This window comes from Juglans regia, chromosome 4, assembly GCF_001411555.2.
Source record: "Juglans regia cultivar Chandler chromosome 4, Walnut 2.0, whole genome shotgun sequence".
NCBI lineage: Eukaryota > Viridiplantae > Streptophyta > Magnoliopsida > Fagales > Juglandaceae > Juglans > Juglans regia.
The window spans coordinates 29,492,049-29,508,530 of NC_049904.1; the positions used below are offsets into that span (position 1 = coordinate 29,492,049).

The 16,482-nt window shown below is 37.9% G+C and overlaps 1 protein-coding gene across 1 annotated transcript; it reads right to left on the reverse strand.

The window, feature by feature from the left end:
- Positions 1-10,782: 10,782 nt before the first annotated feature.
- Positions 10,783-13,839, reverse strand: LOC108998396. Its single transcript, XM_018974941.2, has 3 exons — positions 13,069-13,839; positions 12,067-12,426; positions 10,783-11,883 (listed from the first exon to the last, which is right to left on the reverse strand). The coding sequence occupies exons 1-3, from the start codon at positions 13,837-13,839 to the stop codon at positions 10,783-10,785; spliced, it is 2,232 nt and encodes a 743-aa protein (XP_018830486.2).
- Between the last annotated feature and the right edge of the window lie 2,643 nt (positions 13,840-16,482).

A 16,482-nucleotide genomic window follows, 5' to 3' on the forward strand; every position in this document is an offset into this window, starting at 1 on the left:
AAATAATCATATTTCCATTGTTAATAAGAAGAAAAGAAACAGATTTTGGAAAATCATTATGTCTTGTATGCCTAATGTCCTTATAAATTCCAAATGGATAATTAAGGAAGGAAATATCTCTTTTTGGAGGGATCACTGACTGGAAGAGGGCCCGATTTGTGATAATTTTCTAACATTGAATTTTCCAAATCTTAAAGTGAAGGATTGTAGAGTGGAGAATGGGTGGGATGTTACCTTACTTCAAAGCTTATTGGGAGAGAGACAATCGGAAGTAGTTCTTCGTTCTTTGAGTAATGCAAAAGAAGGTGAAGATATCTTGGTGTGGAAAGGTAACTTAGATGGGAAGTTTTCTACCCATAGTACATGGGACATTTTGCGAGTTCACTCTCCTAAATTACATTAATGGTCATTCTGGGTATGGAACTCTTGTTTACCTAATAATATTTCTATCACTGTTTGGAAAGCTTTCAATCTCTCTTTAAGTGTTGATGACCGGCTGAGAAAGGTGTGCATTCCTATTGTGTCCAAATGTGATTGTTGTGTAAATGGTGGCTATGAAGATCAAAGTCATATTCTGGCTGGGGGGATTTTGCTAGAGAAATATGGAAGAAAGCGAGTTTGATTGTCGGTTTACAATATATTCCTGGGCAAAGTTGGCATGAGATTATTGCTATGTGGTTTCAAAAGGCCTCTAAAAGAACTCAACTCGGTCAGCTTTTGGGTTTTATTCCTCTAATCATCACTTGGAGACCATGGTTACGTAGGTGCAAATGCCGCATGGAGGGTATTCAAGACTCTTTTATTTCGGTATGGAGAGATCATGTATTGGATTGAGAGAGTTGGGGAGAAAATTAAAGTAGGTTCCTTTAACATGCTTGATGATATATGTATTTTGCAAAGTCTTCATATTCCGATCAATTATCCAAAGAGGAAGCCTATTCGAATTGTTAAATGGCATAAAACTTTGGGAGCTCGTGTCAAACTTAATGTGGATGGAAGTTCTTTAGGAAATCCGGGAAGAGCGGGAGCAGGAGGGGTAATTAGAAATGAAAATGGAGATTTAATCAGAGCTTTTTCTAAACATATAAGCCATGCCTCTAGTAATTATGCAGAGGGGATGTGGCTTCTTTATGGTCTGCGTATTATCAAGAACTTGGGTCTGATACAGGTTGACATTGAAGTAGATTCAATGATTATTTTTCAGTGGGTAAAGAAGGCATGTTGTGGACTTTGGTATTTTGAAGATTTTTGGGAGGAAATCGATCCTTTGCATTCTTGGAGGTTTGAACTTTTCTATTTCGTGTATAGACAAGGTAATGCACCGGCTGATTTCTTGGCACGTATAGGTGCAGAAAGTAAAAGTGAGTTATGGAATTTTTATTCACAGCTGCCACAGTTATTGAAAGGATAGTTGAAAACGGACAAAATGGGCCTGCCATATGTAAGATTTTAATGTTCTATAACTTGTTTTTTAGTATATCCTTCTTTTGTACTTTTTTGAGCTTTAATTGTAATTACGGTATTCCTATATAAAAAATGAGATTAATTTTCTCAATAAAAGTTAGAGGTACTGTCCTCTTTTTATTTATAATAAAAAAAAGAAAAGAAAAAACCAGCTTATTCACTCTTACGTACGTCCGAAAAAAGACATGCATGATTTTTACTCTTTAACTACAATATATATGTATAGAACCGAGAATAGAAAAATAGTTAAAACTTTACTTGCTATTAATACATGATAAGGTGCTAAGTAGTAGGTACCCACAATTCAAGTGTGGCGTACTTACGCAGACGCATTTTATTATATATATCTAGGATAGAGGCATGCAGAGCCATCCCGGCCATTGCACATTAATTCCCTTAGTCGGGATAGTATCTAATGCATTGTTGGTGGTGAAGTGTGATGCATGTGACCCGGACCACCAGGTGTAATCCTATCTCCAGTTGTGTCTGTCTCCGTGTCGGTCATTGCCCTCCTTTTCACGTTGATGTTCCGCTTCATCTTTGACAAGTGAAAGCCTAATTCACGCAAAACTGAACTGCCATTAATCCTTTTGCGTAAGGTCTTGCGCCCCATCTGTGTAGCTTCGAAGCCGCTCGCATGCGCAGATAAAATGAGCAGAATGATCAGTATGGAAACTTTCATGACGTTGAAGTTGGCCATTCTGATATTGCACAAAGAAACTAGAAGAATATACGTGTTGTTAAAGTTGCAGGATTAGTGAGGTATCATTCTACGAATAGAGGCACAAATATATAGAGAGAAAATTCATGGGAAAAAAGTTTCCAAAGATCCCAAGGCTTAATAAACAATGATGATACGGCTTTTCAAGCTGACTAGGTCCAACGATGAATCATTGTCTTCTTTCTCAGTAAAGCCTTTGGCTTTTTCTAACACACGAATCCCATTTCCACAAATTTAAACGAAGAGAGCAGCTCGTCCCTCGTCCCCACTCGAGCACCAATGTGTCACATTGTTGTTCATAGATATCTTCTGATCCTTCCTATAAATTTTCTGTCCTCTTCTTTCCATTCGCAGTACTTATAGCTAGACTCGTGTCAGGGCCTTGTCGTACTCCACTGCTGTGTACGTGTAAACTCTAATTGCGCAGTACTTTTGTCGAAAATAATAAAAGCTCACTATTTTTGTTTGATAGTGTTCATTTATAAGTAAAATCCCCACGGGCGTGCACTGCCCACTTTGGATCGATGATGGAGAAAATCTTTCAACATGTTGCTAATAAAAAAATATATATATAACAGCTCGTCCCGTTGATCCTTGAATTGGCGTTATGTTGCTGGTTGTCTTGTTCTTAGTGCTTTTGTTTTTCTCGGCTTGTGCAGAATCCTAATGCATCTCTTTTAATACCAAAAGTGATGCATGCAGGACGTCATACGAAAGATAACCTCGACAAAGATTGATAAAATTCCAATTAGAATTTAGAGGCCGAGTGAATTAATGATGGGATATGTGCTGCATGAATTTTCAAACTGCGAACCATTGATGCTTAGAGCATTCTCATTGAATTAGTTAAAAGTTAAATTCAATGAGAATTTAGCTATTAGATCAATAAATTACTCACATTGAATTAGCTATATTCCAAATATTTAGAATATAGCTACAGTAATATCTAAACTAATTTTTAAATTTGGAACACACTATTCATTCATCAAATATCTTTTATATTATTTCTTTCTCTCTCATTTTAATATCAATTATTTCTCTCTCCATTTTAAATGACAATTGAAAAAATATAATTAGAATACAATTACTAATTAATATATAATATTATAAATAGTAAAATATGATAAAATAAAATAAATTCATAATTAAAAAAATTAAAAAATTTTCAAAATTATTAATTACTCATTACTATATAATGAATAAATGGATAATCCAATTTAGAGATTTGATGTGAATAGTCAAAGTTAAATTCATCTTATATTATTTTATTATGATATAATGAAAAAATGGCTATTCCAATGTAGAAACTTATGTAAATGTAATAGCTAAATGTTAAATTCATCTTGAATTCATAAAAAATGTACTTTAATTTTAGCTAATTCAATGAGAGTGTTCTTAGCAAATCATTCTTTGAGACTTGGCTAGTAAATCTTTCTTTTACTCGTCTACAGCCTACAACCAAGAAAAAAAGAATATTTGTTTGTTTTGAATGTTAAAAATATAATATAAATAATTAAATCTATATGTTCTCATCAGTTTAAGTTTTTGGAATAAATGGTAATTTTACATGGTGTCAGAGCAATAATTATGAGTTTGAATCCTGATTCTACACTCTAGTACCCCATTTACTCGGTCCACATGTGAGGGAAATATGTTAATAATATAATACAAATAATTAAATTGAATTCCAATATTCTACACGGCCCTTGAAAAGGATTTCTAATTGTTGATAAGTTATATACATCGTAGACCCATAAAATTTATGTTGGGGTGCACACTGGTTTTGGAGCTGAAAATTGAGAAATAGAGAGTTTGCTCGATGTGCGCTCAACCCATGAATTTGCTCAAGGTGCGCTTGATAGTGGGCCTGAGCGAAACTCAACCCGTGAGTTCACTCGAGTCTAGCTCGATAATGGGCTCGAACGAGACACAAACCCTAGTGTTTCCTAGAGCCTCGCTTAACACCCCACTTAAGCTAATGTTGATTGGTTGTTCGCTTGATGCGTGCTCGACACGTCACTTGAGCAAAGAATGTAGTTTTTGCCAGATTAGGTTTTTGACACTGTTTACTATAAATATATTATATTTGACTTGTTTTGTACAACTTTCAGCATATTTTGAGATAGAACAATTGTCTAGTGAGTGCATATTGTGTGAGAGAGCAAAAAGGCCCTAGAGAGTGTGAGTTGAGATTGAGTGATTGCAATCTCCTCTGGTTAATAAGATTTTTGCAGCTCTGTGGACGTATGTAATTTACAGAACCACGTATATTGTGTGTCATGTGCTTCATCGTGCTTGCTTTTACTTTAGTTTGCCATCGTTGGTGTGTATGTGTTTTGCACAACAACTGGTATCAAGAGCCAATGTTGGATCTGAAGGAGAATGATAGCTAGAGATAAAGTGAAAGTATTTGGGATTGAGAAGTTCGACGGCACTGATTTTGGGTACTAGAAGATGCAGATCGGGGACTATCTTTATGAGAAGAGGCTCCATCTTCCACTGTTGGGGAAGAAACCGGTAAACATGTATGATGCTGAGTGGATCTTGTTAGATTGACAGGTTCTAGGGATTGTTCGGATGACCTTGTCCAGAATAATGACACACAATGTCAGTAAAGAGATCAGAACCATGACAGATCTCATGGTGACTTTGTTATTTATGTATGAAAAGTCGTCAGTGAATAACAAAGTGCACTTGATAAAAAAATTGTTCAATCTAAAGATGTCAGAAGATATGTTTGTGACCCAACACTTGAATGAATTCAATATGATCACAAATCAACTGTCTTCTATAGAGATTGAGTTCGATGATGAGATCAGAGTGTTGATTCTGCTGGCATCGCTGCCAAATAGTTGGGAGGCCATGAGGATTGTTGTGAGTAGTTCATCCGGCAAGATGAAACTGAATTACAACAATGTACGTGACATGATCCTTGTTGAAAAGGTACATAGAAGAGACTCGAGTGAGTTCTTGGGTTCAGGATTGGTCCTGAATATTGACAATTGGGGCAGAGGACATAACAGGTCAAGCTCCAAGAGCAGGCAGCAGACCACGTGCTGGAGTTATGGCAAGCCGGGCCACATTTTAAGAAGAATTACAGGAATCAAGAAAGTGTTGAGGATGATGCGGTGAATGTAGTAGTAGAAGAAATTCATGATGCCTTACTTCTTGTGGTGTACAGTCCGATTGATGATTGGGTGTTGGATTTAGGGGTTTCGTTCCATAGCACTTCTCATCGAGAAATCATGCAGAATTATGTTGCTGGTGATTTTTGAAAGATGTATGAGGCTGATAGAGAGGCACTGGATGTAGTGGGAGTGGGTGATGTGCACATCACACTTCCAAACAGGGGCATGTGGACTTTACATCAAGTCAGACGCGTTCCAGATTTGAAGAAAAGCCCGATCTCTGTGGGACAACTTGATGACAACAATTATGCAATAGTGTTCTCTAGAGGAGCTTGGAGGATCACTAAGGGTATACTGATCTTAGCGCATCGTAAAAGATCTAACTCTTCCTATTTAACATCAGGATACAGTGATGTGAAAGGAAGTACAAGAGTGCAAAAAGGCAGACTTGATCGTGCGAAACATATGAAGAAGTCAAAGAGAGTCAGCTTTGCCGTTTCTCTTGAAAGCCTGGGAAAGTTGGCTGAGGTTGCTAAGATCGGTTCGAGACCGGATACTCCTGGTGCAGTGGGAGTTGTGAGTCGCCAGTGAATGTGCTGAGTAAGGGCGATGTATGTGGAAGACTGAGGTCGGGCTTGACTTCAATGCGTCTTCTAGTTTGAAGACAGGAGTTGTGAGCTGTAGAGATGATAGAGGTTGGTTGGAAACAATGGCTGACATGTGGAGACCCAGCCTTCAAGTGGGAGATTGTTGCGGTGGAGATTGGTTTTGGAATTGAAAATCGTGAAACAGAGAGTTTGCTCGACGTGCGCTCGAGTGAAGCTCAACCCAAGAGTTCGCTCGAAGTGTGCTTGACAATAGGCTCGTGCAAAACTCAACTTATGAGTTCGCTTGAGTCTCACGTGACAGTGGGCTCGAGCGAGACACAAACCCTAGTGTTCGCTCGACACCTCCGCTTGAGCAAAGAACGTAGTTTTTGCCAAATTAGGACTTACAGTGCAGTTTACTATAAATATATTATATTTGACTTGTTTTGTACAATTTTCACCATATTTTGAGAGAGAATAATTGTTAAGTGAGTGCATATTGTGTGTGAGAGAGCAAAAAGGCCCTACCCTAGATAGTGTGAATTGAGATTGAGTGATTGTAATCTCTTTTGATTAATAAGATTTTTGCAACTCTATGGACGTAAGTAATTTGCCGAATCACGTATATTATGTGTCGTGTGTTTCATCGTGGTTGCTTTTACTTTAGCTTACCATCGTTGATGTGTGGATGTTTTGCACAAAAATTTAGTGGCAGCACAACGCCCGCAATGTTTCTTAATTTAGATGCTAAAGAGAACGACCACCTACAATTAGATAGAGGAAGTTTTTTAATCCTAGAAATATTACGAAATAAAAAAGAGGAGGCTAGGAAAGAATCATATATTAGTAAAGAATAAAAGATATATACTTCCATATGATTAACCAATATTGCAAGGGCTCTTGTTTTCCAATTTTCTTTTGTAAGATCCGAGCATCATGGCCCCTAGGGTCCAAATGTCATGTGTTTTAAGATTTGGGAAAGAAAAGAAAGAGAAAATAGCAATATAAACAGAGGTCCGGTTGTTTACACGAGTACCCGACCCATTTCCTTCTTTTTCCCACTAGTTTTTGTCATTTTAAGTCAATACATGATAAGAAGTCACGTCGTTAGAGAATCTCTGGGAACCTATGAAAGTCTTTAAAATAGTAATAAACTACGTGTTTAACCTTAACAATGCTATAGAAATTAGGAGTTGTGGCCAACAATGGAATATACATGATAGCCTTAGTCATCATGAACAAGTTATTGGATGAAAATCAAAAGGCCAAAATTAGATATGTAATTTCAAATAATACTCACAACAGATCAAAATTCAGTAATAATTAAAAAAAAAAGTCTTACAGCTAGCTAGTTATTTCTGAAATAATTAATATAATGATTCCTGCAGGCCAGCTCATATTTTCGTTGATCATTGATGTCATGAGTTGATGCAATAATATTTGAATTATAAGAATGAGCCAAAGAGTGCGTACGCAGTTGACCATAGAACAAATCATGAGGCTGACATGCATTACGAAAAGAGATCAATCCAGTGCCCGAATAGTACTGCACTAATTGACATATTGTTACATGGATTTCAACCTTAATTAAAATATTAGTCAGGCATGCAGCAAGGAAGGGATCCCACGCCGGCCGGCCAATAAATAAAATAAAAATAAATAAAGTGGAAATTCGTTTACGTGCTCTTCTTTCATTACCATTATCTTAAAATAAAATAAATATCATTCAACCAGCTTCTGCATTCAAATTAAGTACTATATATATATAGCACGTTATAAAGTGAAGCTATTCATTTATTTAGTGGTCATCTTTTAATAGCGCGCGACTGCTTCTAATGGGCTTCGATGATCTTTCGGTTTTCTTCCTCTTAATCGATGCATGCATCTTTCTTTTATATACGTACGCTTACGTACAGTTTAAAAAAAAAAACTCAAACGACAGATATATGATCATTTGTTCTTCATTATTCAACATTGGAAACGTCCATTAATAGTACTAATTATACTACAAAAGTCATGCATACAAGCAGCTTGCATGGTAACTTAGGATGAGAGGGTACTACTGTTGGTGGTTGGCCGGGGGTGATGGGCTTGGATTGAGATTTTATATATTTAAAGTCTAGTATTTAGAGTGAAAAAAAAAGAGATAGATATAGGAAGTAAATTCTACAACATTTATAGTTAAAATTTTTCGGACAGTACCATCAAATGCTCGATAAATATTATTTTAAAGCTCACTTCATATGTCTGTCGTTTTCTTATATATTCTCAATATTCTAGAAGCTGGGATCATGGTAAACCTAAATAGACAAAGTGATGATGTGGGTCAGGACCTCCTGGACTCACTCTATTGGGTTGGTTATTCTGGATTTCCTTCGTATTCCCCAGCACCTTTCGGGCGATTGTTTCTTTCGCCACCGGCCGATTGGAGGCAGCTTGATCCAGTAATAAGGCTAGGTTCCTCCTGGTCTCTGTGGTTGGCCTCACGGGAGGGCGTGCTTCGGTACTCCTGCTGGCACATACAAGCAGGACCAAGACAATGCACATGGCCGAGCACCTATACTTGGCATCCTGATCTTTATATATGGAGCTTGACATGCAGCTAATTGCTTTAATGGTGGTGAATTAACTGCTGGGGAGTTCAAACTCAGAGAGATTTTCGGTATTTATAGATGATCATCGCGATGAGTTCGTGTGGTACCGTACTCCAAGTTCTCCTTATGATCTAGATTTGCACGAAAACGTATGGCCGCCGCCAAACCAACCAGTAACTTTAGTGCACGCCCATTATACACATGAAAAAGCCACTTTCTTATTCATGATGTGATATATACACGTGCGCCGGCCAAACAATTTGAAAAACTGTCTCCACGTTAAAAGGGAGGTCTCTTTTAGATTGGTTTAATGACAGTTCTTATCTATATGCATTAATCGGTAATAAATAAAAGAATCATCAGAAGGATATAGAAAACCAAATACTAAAGTCATGTGGTCATGTCAATAATGCCATGAACGATATCCACCCGGAATTGGAAGTTGATGACTCGGCTACACTTGGAACTTTTCGAATGAATGACGAAAATCTATCCGGAAAGCACCTCTTTTGACAATGCCTAGTTCATAGATTATCCGTTTAAATATTCCAGTGTCCACCAGACGGCCTCACATGGATAAGCACTAACAATATCCCATAAAAAGAACAACTTTTGTGTTTGTTTTTAATGGTCAATTGATTAATCATTTTTATTTCATTTTATTTAATTATTATAATTTTTTTAAAATTTTTATATAAAATAAAAAAAATTACTTTAGGTCCCAAATTTGAGATTCAAAAAATGTTCTAATTTTTTTTTTTTACTTAGTGATTAAGAAAGTATTTTTTAATGATATTGTAAATTTTTTATTTTTTTAAAAAATATTTATGATGATTAAAAAATACATGAAAAATAAAAATAAAAATAAAAAAATGTAATGCACTGTTCGGTGAAGTGATTCAAGCTACCTTTTTGGTAGCCGTAACAGAACTCCAAATAAAATAAATAATTCAATTTTTTCAAATCTCAAAACAAAAATAAAATTAAAAAAATATATTCTAAAAATATTTTATTTAATTTTTAACTTTTATCTCAACTCATCTAATCTAATTTGCAAAAACAAACGAAACCTTAGTATTTACCTGCTTCTTATATATTTAGGAAAATACTAGTTTACCCCCTCACTTTGACTGCTCGTGTAATTAATTTTTTTATTTAATGATTAAGAAAATAATTTCTAGTGTATGAATGTATTTTTTTAAAATTTTATATATATTTAAATACATTTAAAATATGAAAAAAATAATAAAAATTTACATTTGTGTTAAACAGCGCGAATGGTCAAAGCTGAGTGGAAGCCAAGCACAACTCTCTCATATATAATTGTGAAATTACCCAAATATCCCTGTAACGCAGAGAAAATATCTATCAATTCACTCAAAAAATTGGTTAGTCGTCAAGCATGCAATTAATTTTATAAACAATCAAATACATAAAATAAACGAAGTGCGTAACATCAAGATTGGTATCGAAGAGAAACCCTTCAAAGAACTCTTTAAAGGTAAAACCCTACGGGGCAGCCAAATCCAGAAAAATGAATTTTATTATTTGAAAATCAATTACAAGTAAAGCTCAATTACAAAACTTTTGTCGATTGATACTTTTTTTTTTTTGGTTTAAATTGTAATTTTTATTCAAAAAACTCTCACTTTAGGCGGATGAATACCTCTATTGCAACCAAATAAAAATCTGCACAAGCCTATAACAACCAAACCAATAAACAATGACCCCAACTAGCTAATTCGCAATAAAACTTCAACGACGGATAGAAGGGAGACTTGATGCGTCCAGCCTAAGCATGCCCCTCACTTGCTGCGAAAGTGTATCATGAACTCCATACCTTTGAACCATACCAGTTTCACCCTGTCTAGCAAAGTAATCCGCAACTTGATTTGCCTCCCTAAAAACATGTGAAATCGAGAAGTTAATACCCCTTAGAACTGCTACTAGCTCATCCCAGTAGTCCCAGAGGTACCACGCTGAACACACTCCCCTTGATAGCCAATGGACCACTAAAGAAGAATCACATTCAATCTCCACTTGATAAAAACCAAGTTCCTTACATAGCTCTATCCCAACAATGAGAGCTTTCAGTTCTGCCTATTATTTGTGCCATGTCCAAACACCGACGAAAACACCGCCTTAAATGCTCCTGTATCATCCCTTATAACACCGCCACCCCCACAATTTCAAGGATTCCCCCGACAATTACCATCCACACTGAGTTTAACCCAACCTATCCCAGGTTTACGCCATCTAACTGTGCATGGTGAACGTTTAATACAAAATCAAGTCGGAATATCCAAAGCACGAAGAACTTGAATATCCGTTCGGGATGGAGGAGCCCCTCCATTCATATTCTCTGAGATTGCCCGCAACCAGTATTTCACTTCCCTCCAAACTGCACTCAGCGATTCATAAATAGACTCCATACAAGCCTTACATCTACACCCCCATAACTTCCAAGTGATCAGGCTCAGAAGCAGACCAACCAACATCCCATATTGTGATGCACGACGTGCACAATTCAGCCATAAAATAATTCGGGCTTTCCATGTAGATGTAGGCATACAGTTAATTCCCAAAGCCACCCCTGCTTTTTTCCAAACCTCCTGAGCAATTGATCCCGAGCAAAGAACATGGTCTAAAGACTTAACTTTTCCATTCTGACAGCAATTACACCTTGACGCTAACTGAATTCCCACTGATTGTATGCACATATCAACCGGATGACAAGCAAACCAAGCTTTCCACATACAAATAGAAACACGCTTCGGGAGCAGAGGATTCCAAAACCATTTTAACATCAGATTCTCCTCTCTATGATCGCGAACAACCTCCCAAGCACTTGCCGTATTAAACTTACCATCTATCGACGGCTCCCAGATGGGAATATCAATCCCTTCCTTACAAGATAAACCTGAGCTCATCACTACATTAGCCTTTTCTTCTACCAACAACTCCAGTAACATGTTAACATTCCACCCATCTCTATCCCAACACTTCCGAACCTGCAGCTTATTATTTGGCACACTCTGAACCTGTGCACATAGTAGACTCGATGCTATCCAACGATCAAACCAGAAAGAGGATTTTCCTTCCTTAATCTTACATCGAACATAATCTAGCACTTCAGGCACAAAACGCATAATAGACCTCCAAAACCGAGAGCCCTTATTTGGATTGACCTCCCGTAAATGTTGGCCATTTTTCAAATACCTGGCCTTAAAGAATATAGTCCACAAGTTATCAACTGTCAACATGCGCCACACAAACTTCATATGCAGAGATTTTTCCACTTCAACAAGATCTCTAATTCCCAATCCTCCCTCATAAATAGGCTTACAACAATTAGACCAGGAACACCCTTTCCTTTTCCCTTTACCATTCTTCCCACCCCAGAAAAGAAGCCAGCATAGAATTTATCTTAGTAAAAAGAACTTTTGGGACATCTAATACTGCCAATTGATGAATCGGGACTGAAGATAGAACATGCTTGATCAAAATGAGCCGCCCCCTTGAGATAAGAGCTTTAATTTCCATCCAGCCACCTTACTTCTAATTTTTAATACTAGCGGTTCTAATGTTCGAGCAGTTAACCGTCCCGAAACCAGAGGAACACCAAGATAAGTGGCAGGGAAAACTCCTTCAACAAAACCTATCATCTGTAATAAATTGCGCCTTCTAGTATAAGCAATACGCCGAGACAAAAAAAGATTAGACTTCTCCTTGCTAATTAACTGCCCCGACCAGTCCTCATACCTCTTTAGAGTTTTGATAAGCCTTCGAATAGACCTCTTTTTCCCATTTGCAAAAATTAAAATGTCATCTGCATAGAGAAGATGCGACACCAATGGCACCCCACGGGGATGATGGAAAGCCCCTATCTTTCCCTCCTCAAAATCCTTCTTAATAAGACGAGAAAGAACTTCCTGCACAATAATAAAGAGATAAGGAGACAAAGGATCCCCTTGGCAAAGGCCCCGGGTAGGCTTAAAAAAATCTTTGTAAGTTCCGTTCAACATTATTGAAAACCAAGGAGAAGAAACACATTCCGCTACCAACCCACACACATGCGTGGAAAAACCTAATCCCTTCAAAACCGAATCCTAAAAGGCCCAATCCACCCTATCATAAGCCTTAGCCATATCCACCTTCAACATCACATTTCCACCATTAGAATTCTTGTGCAACGAATGCACCATTTCCTGTGCCAAAGTGATATTCTCAAAAATACTTCTACTTGGAATGAAAGCTCATTGTTTCGGAGATATCAGTCTAGATAAAAGTCCTATCATGTGCGCAACGAGAACCTTAGAATTTTTTTTATAAATAACACTACAAAGACTAATGGGCCTAAATTTATCAAAACTTTTAGGATTGAGGACCTTAGGTATCAACACAATATAAGATGCCGAATAAAATCTAGGCAAAGGAGACCCATTAAAGAAATCCCTAGCCGCCTTGACAACCTCCTCTTTTACAATATCCCAATAATCTTGAAAAAATGCCGACCCAAATCCATCCAGACCTGGGCTACTCTGTCTAGGGATAGAAAGAATAATATTTCTTACCTCCACCTCCGTGGGCGCACTACATAAAACCAAAATTTCTTCCTCAGAAATGACAGGAAAAATAATAGCACCTATATTTGCTCTTTCATTAGGCCCTACACCAGTTAAAAAGGCATGAAAGTAACGCACATCACCCTCATGAACAGTTTCGGGAGACTCAAGAACTTCCCCATCCGACAGTGACAATGATGAAATAAAGGACCTTTTCCTCCTTTGATTCACAAAAGCATGAAACAATTTAGTATTATTATCCCCTTCCACTAACCATTTCTTCTTAGCTTGCTGAGCTATACGAATTTCCTCTCTCTTTTCCCAGGCTTCCAACTCTAATTTCGTTAGAAAAAAATCTTCCTCTATTTCTGATGAATACCCTCCCTGAAGTTGGACCTCCAATCCTTCCTTACGCTCTTGCAGTTGCTTAATCATGTGATCAACACGCCCAAAGACCTGCCGATTCCAGTATCGAATGGCCAACTTAGTTCGTTTGAGCTTGGCCGCTAAACGAACTAAACCCGATCCCTGAACATCATCCCTCCAAGCTTCCACCACACACTTCCGAAAATCAGGATGCGTACACCACATATTCTGGAATCTAAAAGGTGTAGGTCCATATCTACAAACCTCCCTTTGAAACCGAATGATCACAGGATTATGACCCGAAGACTCTTTTTCCATACTCATAGCAAGTATCTGGAAAAATCTCCAAAAGAGCCGCATTATATAGAGCTCGGTCCAGCTTTGCCCGGCTTCTAGATGACCCTCCATGTCCATTACACCAAGACATTTTCCTTCCATTCACTCCAATATCCAGAAGACCACAACTATCCAAACACGAGTTGAACTCCTCCATAGCCAATAAAGGTCTCGGATTTCCACCCATACGCTCAGAATCATCCCGTATAATGTTAAAATCACCCGCTACTAGCTAAGGAATATCCTCCCTCTTAGCAAGCACCAGGTCCCTCCATAGCTCTCTGCGATCAGATTGACGGCATTTTGCATAGACAAAAGACACCAAAACAATATGTTCTTCAAAACTAAAAAAACCAGAAACAAGTTGATCTGACATATGAAGCACCTCAAACTTCACTTCCTCACTCTAGAAAATCCAAATCTTGCCCACCACAGACTCATTGGCGCAATAGTTTGGAAAACTCAAAAAACTCGCCCACCTAAACATCATATTTTCCTCAGCAAATGGTTCAGAAAGAACCACCAAAGAAGGCACCAATTCTCTCACAAGCTTCTTTAACTGACTTCTTGACGAGCCCAACCCCCGCACATTCCAGACTAAAATTTTACTAATCATAAATTGAATTTATTTGGACGAGTGACCATGCGATGAGATTTCTTCACACTTTGCCCATTAGAACTCGGTTTGATAATGTGAGCTTGCACATCTTTATCCACATCTTTATCCGAACTATAGCCTTTTTCCAAAGATAACTTCGCCAGCGCACTTCCCTCCATTTCCCAATCAGATTCACACTCATGAATCACATGTGTGTTTGAAAATCAACATTCATCTTCCAAAATTTCAGAAACCACATCATGAAACTGCACTGGCACATTGCGCACCAACCCCTGTTCGTCTACTAGCAAAATATCTACCTCCTGTACTGCCAAACATTGGCCAACACTGCTAATATCAACCTGCTCAATTTCAACAGAAGGCTCTTCCCCATGCTTGTCCCCTTGATACTTCTCACGCACAGCCCCTGATCCCACAAAATCATTAACCTCGTCATGCACTATTTCCCCTTCTTCCACTTCCCTCTAAGGATCAATTGTCGGAACAAGCACAACCTCCACTTCTATATCACCTTCACCACTTTGTTTCGCACTATCATCTTGACAGACCTCCATTGAACTTCCATTAACCTACCTTTTCATTCTCCGGATCCGTTTTCTTCATCCGCCAAACTTCTTGTCTAGGACCATGTCGTTCCTTATGTCTTCCATTAACACCCGTAGATATATTCTTCTCCCCTGCTCGACATACCACCTTAGACCACCTTAGACCACCTTAGAGTGTCCTTGTCTATGACATTTATCACAATAGAAACCTTGTTTTTCATACCTTACGTCCTGCCATATTTTATGGCTTGCAGAGACAACAATCGGAAACCCTGATCAGCCAAAAGGTCCACCTCCATACAGCCTTGCACCCGTAGCCCGAGTTCGATTTATCATAGCATTATCCGTTCCCAAATACCACCCAAACCTCGTCGCAAGAATTTGTAAACAATCAGATCTATTCATATGCATTGGAAGACCTGGAAGAAAAATCCATTGAGGGGCCAGAGATGGTTCCTTGTTCAGATTAAAATCCTTTGTCCAACGAAAGAGCCAAAAGGAACTCCCAGCCAAAACCCTACCCTTTCGCGCCCATCCATGCATAAAGTTGCTCTCGTTCCTCATCTGAATCAACACATGGAAATCATCCATGAAACTAATGGTTGGAATCTCCGACAGACCCCACGTCTTGATAATCAAAATTCTGATCACGTCAATGGAAGGCCTAGTACATATAAATTTCATAACCAATGCATATCTAAAATCCTCCGCAACTTTATTCATCTCTACCTTAGAAAAAACAAACCCAACATCCCCATCCACATCAACAGGATACCGCATAGGAAGTTTATACGTAGAAGACGTAGAAACCCCACGTAATGCATGAGCAAATGACTTGTGACTAGCACCAACCGCAAAAAAAAGACCCCACTGGCATAAGACCCACCAGGGGGGCGGCGGAAGCATCCATGGAAACCCTAGAAAACTAAATTGCACAAAAACGATTTCCTAAAGAAACAGAAAGGCTATATTTGGTCAATTGATACTCTTACTTGACTAGACAAATGACTCATTTGTCTTCTACTGTAGTAGTAGCCAGAACCTCTGACGATCTTCAAACATTGGCTTTTCTCTTAGAACTCCAATGGTTGAAACTCGACCAATCAATTCTCCGACATTGAGTAGGCACACACTCAGAAAAGAGAGATAAAACACTAGTTTCTCACACTCAAGTACTACTCTCTGAGAGAAACAGTATGAAAATTCTTTTAAAAATTTTCTCACTAAAATATGCACTGGAAAGTGCTCAAGAAAATATAAAGATCTGAATATCTAAAAAATTTAACCAGTAGAATTCCTAAATAAACTATTTGGAAAGAGTTCCAATTTCAGTAGGATTCTGCTGATGGATAGAATCTATCGCGAAGACGTCTCCTGACGGATTACTAACATGTTGTGATAACTCTTTTCTGTAGTAACTAATTTCTGTTCAACTTCTGTTCTAGATAACTTCTTGATAGTTCAAAATTATTTCTGCTTAATATCTTCTTTTTGAATCTTCTATCCAGATCACTTGATATCTCATATTTTTTCGAACATTCAATTTTGATCAAAAGT